The following is a 12,824-nucleotide window of genomic DNA, read 5'->3' as shown; positions in this document are numbered from 1 at the left end:
GGGAATAGTAACAAAATCTAATTTACAGCAAAGGTGAAGGAAATTCACAAACTGCGACAAAGAAGTACGAGTAATAAAATTAGTAACTGTAGTTCATGGGGATGACAACACAGAAAGCAACAAGACGTATGACTTGAAGGATCACAAATTAAAATGTAAAATGTCATTTAAAAAAAAGAGATAAAGGAGCTCGATGGAGATGGAATTCCAACTAAAGCAAAGCACGACACTGCACTATCCCAATATCACCAACAAAAGAGTCCGCAAACCCTGAAAACCCAGAAGAACAGCCGAGATTGTGGGTGGAATTGCAAATCAACGGGATCAAATAGCGCAGAATCAGAAATCCAGGGCTGCAATTGGCAGTACTGGAAGTGTTTGGAACAACAGACAAATGGAAGGAGTTGAATGCTGCTGAGCTGAATGGTGTTCTGCTTATGAAGACTTTTCTCAATCCAAAGAATGACAACATGTTTACATACGATGTGCAAATACATTGTATATAAACGAGAGCCAAGTCGATGGCGCGGCATCGCAAATCCCCACGCTTCCCACCTCAAGCAAAGGTGAAAGGTGGCAAAAAAGCTCCACCATGAATGACCCAATATCAAATTCTGAGTTCAATAAACTTCTTTTTTGATGACTGTGACCCAACGTTTTTGACCCCTGTAACCCTCAGGGCATGAATCAGAGGTCAATTCCCCAAAATCGTGACTTATTTCATGGATTTTTTTTTTTTGGAATAGATATCTCGCTAAAAAAAACGACGACGATAAGTATTTAAAATTATACAAGAGTCAAAAAAGTGAAACACTTGATTGTAGAAAGTGCCCGAGCCATCAAAGCAGCAAAGGGCACACAAACAACAGTGGATTACACAATAACTGTAGGCTCGAGAAAACAAAAGCAGTCAAATATGTACTTAAGTGAAAGATTAACAAATAAGACCTGAAACCTGGGAATAGAAACCTTTGCAGGGTCAAAATTTCCATGAGAAGCAAGCCGCTCACGTGTTGAACTTAATGCTTTGTTCTCGTGGCCGAGAAGCACAGTGCTCAAAGCTGAAATCGAGTACTTTATCACAGATGCACAAAGTGTATTAAAAATAAAACTGTGCCCCGAATAATGTCTCCTTTGGAGTATTCTATTGCAAGTAACTAAATTACCATTAAAAACTGGTAAAGTCAGAGATTGGAAGCAGGAAGTGTATGAAAAGGCACATCGAATGGCAAGCAACCGTAACGTACCGACGTCGCTCCAGAAGCAATATCTATCTCAGTCGTGGACCGGTGGATGCGAGTTGAACGTACATGCTCAGTGTATATCTCCGTGTCAGACGTATAACCTCGATCCGACACTGCTGGGGAGGAATCTGGAATGACCTCACTGTCTGACTGGACATCTGCCCCTTCACAAATAAAATGTACATGCAAAGCCAATGAGAATACTACAGGTGTCAAAAAGGTAAAACCAACTACATACATACAAGTCATTCTGTCATCTTACTTATTGATTTCTGCACTTTTATCAGACCCCATTACTGTTTATACACTATCCTAATCCTTAAATTTACTCCGAGCAATGCAGAACACTGACCAATTAACTCAAACGACATAAAACATGTCAGATAGACCTGACACCAAAACAGATATTGAAGTTAATAACAACCTTCCATTATGACATACAACACTTGCCATCTATATAATAATATGCTAGTTCGTACGTGTGTGTGTGTGTGTGTGTGTGTGTGTTGCCATTTTTCTCAGAGATGGATGAATGGATTTTCGGCAAACTTTTGGTGGTTTATCAGAGAGTCCTGGGGGGAGTATTTTCAGGGGAAAAAAATTGAAAATTTTGAAAAAGATAGTTGGATTTTTTTTTTAATTACCCTAGTGGGTAAGCCTTTGTGGCGATGTGAAAGGTAAAATCAAACGATCCCCGACCCCATTCCTTCATGGGCGTAGAGAAGTGTTTTAGGCGCCCACAAAAAAATAGAAAAAAAAACCCCAATATTTGATTTCTTTAAAATGCCAACAGGATTAGAACAGAACCGGACAATGCCGGATGCCCCTGCTCGTCATTTATAATTGAATTGTTACATTTATTTACAGTATATCATTCCCTTATTCACGCTGCTGTCTCTCTCCCGCAACCCTCACCTTTTACATCACTTCTTATTGGAAAATTGTTTTTGCACAACGTAATTTCGCCGAACACGGTACTTTTCAAGAACTAGGAGGTACTATGAAGAATTACCGTACCCCTTTTCTATTTTTTTTTTTTAGATCCCTTGGAAGCTATTGCAAGAATTGTATTTTTTGAGACAACACTGAAAAAAACAAAAATTATATATTTTGGACATACATTGTAAGGTAAATGTTTGCAGGCTCCTTTCCGAAATGGCAAATGCTCAAGGAGATTACACATGCAGGTGTATAGTAAACTGAACATGCCTGTATCAGGCACATCCATGTTGGCGAAGGAGTGCAGCGGAGGAGGTTTCGCACCAGCACCAACACACTCGAGCAGCATAAACAGCGTTGCCCAGTCTTCATGGGAATGGATGTTGGCAGCATTTGTTTTCAACAGCTCGTGCACTCCATACGCAATCTGCCGACTCGCCTTTGCTAACACCAGAGGCTTCATGAGCAGCAACACACGCAGTGATCGTAACATCTGTCGACATGTAAAGGAAGAAAGAACAATGCAGCTTGGAAAGGTCAGAGTGTTTGGAATACATTAATGAATAAAAAAAGTACTTGGAAGACATGGTGTCAAGAATATTATGCAAAGTTGGTTCTCTTGTGAAAGAACATCGCATGCCATGGATCAAGCTCTGTAATAAGCACAACTTGGACTTCTGCAAAGTGTCATCTGAAGCAAATTCATCATAAACAATTTGAAATATTCAGAATAAACAATGAGGTCTGTACTTTGGTTTCCTTATTGGAACTATATCAAACAGATGTCAGCACCGAATGCTTTTCCAACAATGCTTTCCCATTTTAAACTGATGGCACCCGGCATATGCATAGCTTTTCCCAGCTTATGGATCTTGCAGATAAAAGTTACATAAAAAGATATTCTGCTGCAAAGCTGGATTCGTGCCACATCATATAATGAAACAAGTACTTTAATTGGGCTTTTTTTTTGGAATTGTATCAAAGCTCGTGGAAGAGCTCGAACAGAATGGATCAGAATGCAACAGAACAAAAGGAACAGAAGAAAGAGGGGGGAAACACCAACAGCAGAGTTGAGGGACAAATAAGAGATGTGGGCAAGAATGAGGGGGAGGGCAGAACGCACGGGGTGGACGATGTGAACACAGAAACCAACTAGAACGGCACTTGGGAGAGTGCATACCTCTGCCAGGCTGAACAGTGTACGTGTTGTATCCCACTGATAGGCTGGATCTGGTTCTGGACCTGAACCAAAATCGAATCGGCTTGTTCTTGTCACCAAACCAACTCATCTACCAAGTTGTGTCATAACCCGTGCACAACTTTTTGAAATATGTTGCTACACACAGTGTCTTCAAAAAGTATTCACACCCCCTTGACTTTTGTCACATTTTGTTGTGTTACAGCCTGAATTAAAAATGGAATATATTAAACATTGTCATCGATCTACACAAAATACCCCATAATGACAATGTGAAAACATGTTTTTGGAAAATTTTGGAAATTAATTAAAAATGAAAAGTTGACATGTCCTGCGTCAATAAGTATTTAACCCCCTGAATCAATATACCTTGTCGAAGCGCCTTTGGCAGCGATTACAGATTTGAGACTTCTTGGGTATGTCTGCATCAGCTTTGCACATCTGGACTTGAATATTTTCTCCCTATCAGTTCCAGTCGATGCATTGAAATCCCCCAAGACAAAAAGAGTATCTCGCCTGGGGCACTGATCAACCAGACTCGAGCGTGGCATAGAATGTGTCCTCCACGGTGAGATCACACACCTCAGTTGGAGCATATCCAGAGACCAGGGAAATGACACCCAAGGAATAACGAATCCTCAGTCTCATAATACGCTCGTTGACCGGTGTTACCTCAATTATCATTGGGGTCAGCAACGGTGAAGAATCACTTGAAAATTACCAAATTCTCGTATCCGGATCTGGATCTTCACCAAAATCGAATAAATTGGTCCAAGTGACACACCCGACCTGTCCACCACGTTTAGTCTAAATCCATCCATAACTTTATGGCACTATCTCTGCATGGTGATGAAGGGTCACTTAAAAAATTATAGCAGCCGGATATGGATTTGGATCGTCACCAAAAGCTAATCATTTCGTCCTTATGACACAACCAACCTGTCGACCAAATTTCGTCTGAATCCATCCACAACGTCTGAATCCGTCTGATTGAGATATCCTGCTCACAGACACAGACAGACAGACAGATGTGAAAACACAACCTCCGTCCACCTTTCGTTGCAGAGGTAATGAGAAGGGTACTCGGGAAAGCGCATACCTCCGCCGCGTAATGCCTGATCCACGAGAACATATCAGGCCCAATACATTTTTAAATATCATGCTCTATATCTTTTTTGGCCCCATCTCTCAATGGTGAAGAATCACTTTAAAAATTAAACAATTATCACATCCAAATCCGGATCTTCACCAAAATCGAATCAATTCGTCGTGGTCACACACCCAACCTGTCCACTAAGTTTGGTCCGAATCCGTCCACAACTTTTTGAGATATCCTGCACACAGCCAGACAGACAAATAGACAGAGAGGGGTGAAAACATAACCTCCTTCACTTTTGGTGGCAGAGCTAACTTTCAGGAAAAAAAAATTGGAACTGTGGAAGGAAATGGGCTTGAGGTGGAGGGTTATTGGGGAAGGGGGTGGGGGGTAGAAGAAAAGATCATGGTTTTGGATCGGGGATGATCTGAGATGGTGGTGAATAGCTGTCTTAAAGACCTGGATAGAAGAATGAGATTGAAGTTAATATTGAAGTTGGCTCCACAGGTGGGAAAAAAAGAGCAATCGATGAGTAGAGGTGAGCAGAGATTCTGGAAGATTTCCCAGTAATGCTGTGCTTCATTTAAGTAAAGAATCGCGAACAAAACATCAATACACCGCTTAACAAAACAATTCACAATGACATTGTGACACGACCCACAACAAATGTGAAAGAAGATTTTGAGATACCTCTCCACGATCATATTTATACATTTGGTACTCTCCGGTTGAGAACAGATATCTTGACAATTACATGCTTTGGAAAATTGTCCGGGAAACCGATACATACAGCTTCCACACAACAATGCATCATGGGTATTTAACATTCACAAACAAATGAAGATGGAACTTTCCGGTTAATAATGTAGGAAGAAGTGATGATTGTTGGCGAGACAATATTGTGAAACGTGTGTCTTTACCTGCTCACTAATTTCTTCTTTACGCAGGAGGCGAATGGCAAGACGAAGAAATCCGACAACTGTCCGCTCCAGCAGAAAGCAATGCTCATTGGTGTGTAGGATCAGCTGGTACAGATGGTCGCGTACTGAGTTCCAAATGCAGCTTACCCGGTCTCTATAGAAGCATTTGTAAATGTGAGACAGACAAAAAAAAAAAAAAACACCCACACACAAAACAAAACAAAACAAAACAAAACAAACAAACAAGCACGCACGCACGCACCTATGCAACACAATGCAACATAATGCTTTAAGCCTCAAACTAAATATGTATCAATCACATGAATGAATTAACCAGGTTAGATTACAAAATTATTAACTTTAGCTAAAATATGGTGTCATCATCATTTCGTATGCAGCCGGTGGCTGCTGACTGCATCATTGCCGGGAGCATGCTGTACGAATGATGCAGTGCCCCTTATTTCCAGTAAGCTGGTACTCATTTTGCTGACCCAAGAAGGCTGACGGGCTGAGTCAACCCAACTGGTGCTGATTAACGGCTTGACAGGATCTCAAACTCAAGACCCAAAGATATTTAGGCAGCCAGCTTAACCATTAAGCCAACAGCAGGTTTAATCGGCTGCCAGTGCTGACAAATAAAGGTATCTGCAGTTCTCGATTTTACTTATACAACCCCAACTGTTCCTCCACAAGTAAAATTCCATTGTGCCCAGCTTCAGTTGGGCCACTTTGTTGTGAAAAATAAGGGTCTTTAAAAAGTGTGACAGATAAACTAACACAATTTCGAATTTTCCTTAAATCATCATCCTTTGGTTCTTCAAGATGCAACATGATGCTTCCTCAAAAACGTTTTACTTCATGTCTTCTGTGATGACTGACCTTCATCATCTGACCGCCTCAATCTTCCTCTTTCTGCAATTACACTGTTTATTGATGGACGTTTATCTGTGCCCTTCATTTGCCCATTCATCTTGCTCTATCGTCACTGTCATAGCCTATCTCCCAGCTTCGTCTTGCTCTTTCATGAGTCTTGCTGAACTCTGTGTTGCGAAGAAAAAAAATTAAAACATAAAAAGTTATTATTTCCTAAAAAAGGCAATTTCTTTTTTTAAAAATTGAAAACATACAAGGGGAAATATAAAGACAACATACAACATTAAAGAAGTGCAGTGCCGGAGAAGGAGAAGGAGAAGAAGGAGAAGAAGGAGAAGGAGAAGGAGGAGGAGAAGGAGGAGGAGAAGGAGGAGAAGGAGAAGGAGGAGAAGAAGAATATAAATAAATGATACTATCTCCTTAAGAACATGAAATATACAGTGCCTTAAGAAAGTATTCACACCCCCCCCCCCCTTGACTTTTGTTACATTTTGTTGTGTTACAGCCTGAATTTAAAATGTATTGTATTAAAACATTGTCACTGATCTAAACAAAATACCCCATTAATGATGACGTCAAAACATGTTTTTGGAAAATTTTGCAAATTAATTAAAAATGAAAAGCTGAAATGTCCTGTGTCAACAAGTATTTCATCCCCCCCTCCCCCGAGTCAATACTTAGTCGGAGCGCCTTTAGCAGCGATTACAGCTTTGAGACCTCTTGGGTATGTCTGGACCAGCTTTGCACATCTGGATTTGAGGATTTTCTCCCATTCTTCCTTGCAGATTTGTTCAAGTTCTGTCGAGTTGGATGGGGAGCGACAGTGAACAGCAATCTTCAGGTCTTTCTGCAGATTCTCAATGGGATTCAGGTCTGGGCTTTGGCTGGGCCACTCAAAGACTTTCACATTCTTGTTCTGAAGCCATTCCAGTGTTGCTTTGGCTGTATGCTTGGGGTCATCGTCCTGATGAAACATAAATTTTCACCACAGTCTAAGGCCTTTTGCACTCTGAAGCAGGTTGTCCTCAAGGATTTGCCAGTATTTGGCTCCAATCATTGTTTCCTCTATCCTTACAAGTCTCCCAGTCCCTGCCGTTGAAAAGCATCCCCATAGCATGATGCTGCCACCACCATGCTTCACAGTAGGGTTGGTGTTAGATGGGTGATGAGCTGTGCTCAGTTTCCGCCAGATGTAGCGCTTTGAATTCAGGCCAAAGACTTCAATTTTCGTCTCATCAGAGCACAAAATATTTTTACTTGTACTCTCGGAGTCTTTCACGTGCCTTTTTGCAAACTCCCAGTGTGCTGTCCCTCCCTGACCAAGGTCTTTCTTTGCCCAGTTGCTCAGTTTGGTTGGACAACCAGCTCAAGGAAGAGTCTGGGTAGTTCCACATTCTTTTCATTTCATAATGAAGGAGCTCAGTGTGCTCTTGGGAACTTTCAACACTCCAGAAATTATTTTATACCCTTCCCCAGATCTATACCTCCTCACAATTCAATCTTGGAGTTCTATGGGCAAGACATCAGCACAAGATGGCAAAATATGAAGAACTAATGAAATAAATCCAAGCCTAAGGGTTCAAATAATGATGGTTTGCAGCGGAAGTAGGAGCAAGAAGGTTGGTTACTACATCAGTTGGTGCACAGCCCCCTTCACCCTCCAAGAAAAGTGATGCAATTACGTGTGGCCTCATGGTAACATCCATGGAAAGGTGACCTAAAAAAGGTGTTTATGGACCAGAGACAAGGGTATTAGTGGTTCATACTTAACCAGAACAAAACCAAATATCAGCTTCCCAGCTCAAAAGGTGACTGAGATATTGCCAGGATGAGAAATAAAATAAATAAGTAATTAATAAATCGATAACAATGAATTCATTATTTAATCAAAAAATAAAAAATACCGTTTTTGCCAAAGCACATCTTCACTTTTGTCTCCAAATTTCAGCTTCCAAGATCAAAGGATGGCTGAGATATCGCCTGGACAAACAAGCAAACAAGAAAACAAACAAGAACAAGTACCGGTACGTTCAAAGTAAACCGCCCCCCATGCCAAATAAGTAAAAAAAACAATCATCCAGTGTGTGACATTGCTGGGGTGCCCGAGGCGCCCAGCGATGCGACCTTGCAGCACATGGAGTCGGAATTGCGAGGGAGCGGTGTTCAATAACACTGAACAACAAAATTTTTTTACTGGAGATGTGTAAAGTGATTTAGACTAATTTGGGTACGCTGATTTCAAAAATCATAACCGTTTTGCTGTATCACGTCAGGATTTTCAGTAACAGAAATATTCCCATTGCCTAGAAGTCAGGATTTCAATGAAATTTACAAAAATTCATTTATTCATTTATTTCATCATGAATGCTTCAAAATTATAGAAATTACAGAAAAACTCCACTAGAATGTAATTAAAAATGCTTTAGGCATTTGGCTTTGCGTTTGTGCTGCTCTGTGTCAGTTTCACGATGCAGGAACCAGCAGAAATCGCCCATCATGTTCGGGTTGTGCCGCCCTTGGTAACGCGTCTCCATGAGTGAAATCTCTTGGTGGAATCGCTCGCCGTGCTCGTCCGAGACTGCTCCCAAGTTTCAGGGAAGAAGTTCAGGTGCTGGTGTAGGAAATGGATTTTCAGGGACATCCTGGAGCCAAGTTTCCTGAAGGACTCCAGCAGCTGCTGCACTATTTCTTCATAGTTGTCCGCGCGCTCGTTCCCCAAGAAGTTGTCCGTCACAGCTTTGAAGCTCCTCCACGCTGCCAGCTCTTTGGGGTTTAGAGTTGTCGGAAAAGTTTCGTCCTTCATAATCTGTCGGATTTGCGGTCCAACAAAGACACCAGCCTTGATCTTGGCCTCCGACGAGGTGTTGCCAAACTTTTCCTTGAGGTATAAAAACCCACGCCCATTCAGATCCATTGCCCGTACAAAACTTTTCATCAAGCCGAGCTTTATGTGGAGTGGTGGAAGGAAAACCTTGGCTGGGTCGACAAGGGCGACATGCTTCACGTTGTGTCGACCAGGTACATGCTCTTTTCGCTCTTCCCAATCTTTCTTCGTCCAGTGATTGTCGTCTCTGCTATCCCAGAGACAAAGGAAGCACATGTATTTCGTGTAGCCTGACTGCAGCCCTAACAACAGCGCCACCACTTTCAAGTCTCCGCAGATGTGCCAGTTGAAGTCATTGTACTTGATGGAATCAAGCAGCTGCCGCATAGTCTCATAGGTCTCTGTCATGCCGAACGCGTGAGCCAGTGGGACTGATGGTTTCTCGTTGTCATTGTGGAGCAAAACAGCCTTCAAGCTGTTCTTCCCCGAGTCGATGAAGAGGCGCCAGTCTGCAGGATCGTGATCACACCCAAGTTCTTTCAACAGACCGTTGATGTCACTGCAGAATGTCATCGTGTCTTCCATCTCAAAGAACTCAGCCATGTCTCTGTGACGTGCTCTGAACAAGGATATCTTGGTGTTAGGTTCAAGTAGATTCCACTGCTGCAGCCTTGATCCAAGCAGCTCTGCCTTCGCCTTTGACAGCGAGAGATCTCTTACAAGATCATTTAAGTCTCCCTGGTTCAGAAGGTGTGATTCTTGAGTGTCGGGTTCAAAAGGTTCATCATCACCATCCTCTTCACCACTGCTTACAGCTATGTTCTGATCAGCTGGAGGTGTTGGAACGGGGTTCTCGTCATCATGAGGCACAGGTTTACGAGCAGAGACGCAGTCAGCGTACTTGATGTGACCTTTATTCTTCTTGTTGAAGCCGGCGATGCTTGTGCAGCAGAAATAACAATCATCATGATGATTCTGCGGCTCACGCCATATCATGGGCACCGCAAATGGCATGCTCGCGCGCTTGCCCACCAACCACTGAGTCAAGGTTGTGTGACAGCTTGTGCAGCAGATGTGTGGTGCCCAGCTCTGTTCTTGGTCCCCCACCTTACACCCGAAGTAGTGAAAGTAGGCGGCCTTCATTTTCACTGCTGTAGATATACTTCGCTGTTGATCTTTTTTGGTATACCGACCACAGACATAACAGAAGTTGTCAGGATGATTGGTACAGGAACGCCTACTCATCTTTATCTGAAAGAAAGAAATATAACACAAGTTAACAACAATTGTACGAAATAGACATGTTAAAGACATATGTAAATTTCATTGAAATCCTGACTTCTAGGCAATGGGAATATTTCTGTTCCTGAAAATCCTGACGTGATACAGCAAAACGGTTATGATTTTTGAAATCAGCGTACCCAAATTAGTCTTAATCACTTTACACTTCTCCAGTAAAAATTTTTTTTGAAATTTGTTGTTCAGTGTAATTGATTGATTAATTGCATAATTAAAATAAATAAATAATAATCGTAAAATAATCAATTGGCTGATAGCATACCGAAACCACCACTGTTGTATCAGAATCTTTAACTATTTGAAAATTAAGTAACTAATCTAAAAATTAATTCATTAATTAATAAAAAAAAAATACCCTTAAGCCATATCACTTGTTCACTGTCGTGTCCAATTATCAACTGCCAAGCTAAAAAGGTACCTGAGATATTGCCAGGATGAGAAATAAAATAAATAAGTGAGTAATGAATCGATAATAATTAAGTAATTAACCATTAATTGATGAATCAAAAAATATATACATATATAGTCTTTGCCAAAGTACAGCTTCACTTTTGTCCCCAAATTTCAGCATCCGAGATCAAAGGATGGTTGAGATATCGCCTGGACAAAAAAAATAAATAAACAAACAAACAAACAAACGAAAAAACACGCAAGAAAACAAAGAACCAGAGTGAAAACTGAATACTTCCTTCCTTCGGTGCTCGGCGATGACGTCATGCATCGCCAGGATATGGCATTGGAAGGAGCGGTGTACAACAAACAAGAAAAGAAATGGAGTGAAAACTGAGTACTCCCTTCCTTCAGCGCCAGGCAATGACGTCATGCATGGCCAGGATATGGAATTGGGAAGGAGCGGTGTCCAACAGAGTAAAAACTAAGTACTCCTTTCCGTCAGTGCCGGCGATGACCTCATCCATCCATTGGGACCAAACTCTGTGCAGAGCGTTGGTGCTGCCTCAGCAGTCTCTTTGGCTATTGGGCACAATCCTGGACGGGTCACCACTCCGACACAGGATACCAGAAAGCTGGCACTTATTTTGCCGACCTCGGATGGATGACAGGCAGAGTCAACCCCACCAGGTATTAATTCAACAGCCAAGGGGGATTTTAACTCAGGATCCTCGGATCCCAAGCCCACCACCCTTACCATTAAGCCAACACCAGGCATGATATCATCATGCATTTCTTGGATATGGAACTGGGAATGAGCGGTGTATAAAAAAAAATGTGGCCTACTCCTTTTGAGTGTAAGGAAGTTAAGGGACGAACACTTGTCTGATGGGGGAGGGAGGGGTGGTGGGTGTTCTTTCTTCAAAAAATTTCTTCTGGCTTTGCTTCAACTGAGCTTATTATCCCGAAGGGGGGAAAAAAAAAATCACTGCTCTCACTGCTCTACAAAATAATTGGTGGGGCGGAGGATTAGGGGTGGGTCGGGGAATGATGCTCCCCCTCTCCTTATCACAGCCTCAATCTGTTCTGCTCCCACTACACCATCAATACATTCGTGACTTGTTTACTTTCTATTGGCTTGCAATTGGTTTTGCCACATATACATTGATCTTTATTCCTGACTCAATCTTGACAAAGTCCATTTTCTCGGAGCCACACACCTCGTCAGTCTGCCGGGCTTACTGCTCACCTTCACTCTGTTCTTCCTTTTGAGTTAAGTTCACACTTGCACCTGGTTCAATTGGCTGAAGGCAAAGAGAGCAGACAATTACTGGCCAAGTGCTTATTATCCATTGGTTTGATTCAACAAGGCAAGTCTGTGACAATTGGAAATGACAAGGCCAACATCATGCTGATTTCAAGAATATACACTTGCTACTCAACAAGATATTGGCTCAGGTCACATTGTGTCGATTTAAATGTGGTGTCAGATGTACTGAACCAGGAGATTAAGTGCGAGGGAAACTAGAACATCACTCAGTAGAGCATATACCCTCTGCCAGGCTGTAGCCCACCGATTGTAGCCGGATCTGCAACGGGGCCTTCACCAAACTCCAATCGGCTTGTTCTTGTCACCGACACAACTCATCCAACCAAGTTTTGTCACAAGCCGTCCACAAATAATCCGTCCGTAACTTTTTGAGACATCGTGCTATGTATTGTTTTTGGTCCTATCTCTCAATTGTGAAGAAAATCTACAAAAATTGCACTATCCAGATCTGGATCCAGATCTTCACCAAAATCTAATCAATTCGTCCTTGTCACACACTCAACCTGCCCACCATTTCGTCTGAATTCGTCCATAATGTTTTGAGATAACATACTCACAAATAGACAAACAGACAAACAAACAAACAAACAAACAAACAAACAAACATGGATGAAAAAACATGACCTCTGTCCACCTTCGGCGGTGAAGGTAACAATAGAGAATGTGAAGTTTACTGTTATATGAATTCGTTAAATATGAAAAGCATGATTA

General features: G+C 41.9%; 1 protein-coding gene across 11 annotated transcripts in view; it reads right to left on the bottom strand.

The window, feature by feature from the left end:
* Positions 1 to 12,824, bottom strand: part of GBF1 (golgi brefeldin A resistant guanine nucleotide exchange factor 1) — a 432,716-nt gene that overhangs the window by 24,370 nt on the left and 395,522 nt on the right. For 5 of the 11 annotated variants that reach the window (XM_085882025.1, XM_085882027.1, XM_085882026.1 and 2 more), the window contains 3 exons: positions 5,398 to 5,551; positions 2,454 to 2,676; positions 1,248 to 1,408 (listed from right to left, as the gene is read on the bottom strand). In XM_085882025.1, coding sequence (XP_085738151.1) covers positions 1,248 to 1,408; positions 2,454 to 2,676; positions 5,398 to 5,551 — 538 coding nt within the window. The remainder of the gene's footprint in view (positions 1 to 1,247; positions 1,409 to 2,453; positions 2,677 to 5,397; positions 5,552 to 12,824) is intronic. The other 6 variants (XM_085882030.1, XM_085882031.1, XM_085882028.1 and 3 more) reach the window with 3 other exon arrangements.

The sequence above is a fragment of the Eptatretus burgeri genome, chromosome 5 (genome assembly GCF_056783735.1).
Source record: "Eptatretus burgeri isolate ZD-2024b chromosome 5, Ebu_testis_v1, whole genome shotgun sequence".
NCBI classification, from domain to species: Eukaryota; Metazoa; Chordata; class Myxini; order Myxiniformes; family Myxinidae; genus Eptatretus; species Eptatretus burgeri.
This window is presented reverse-complemented; position numbering and strand designations above follow the sequence as displayed.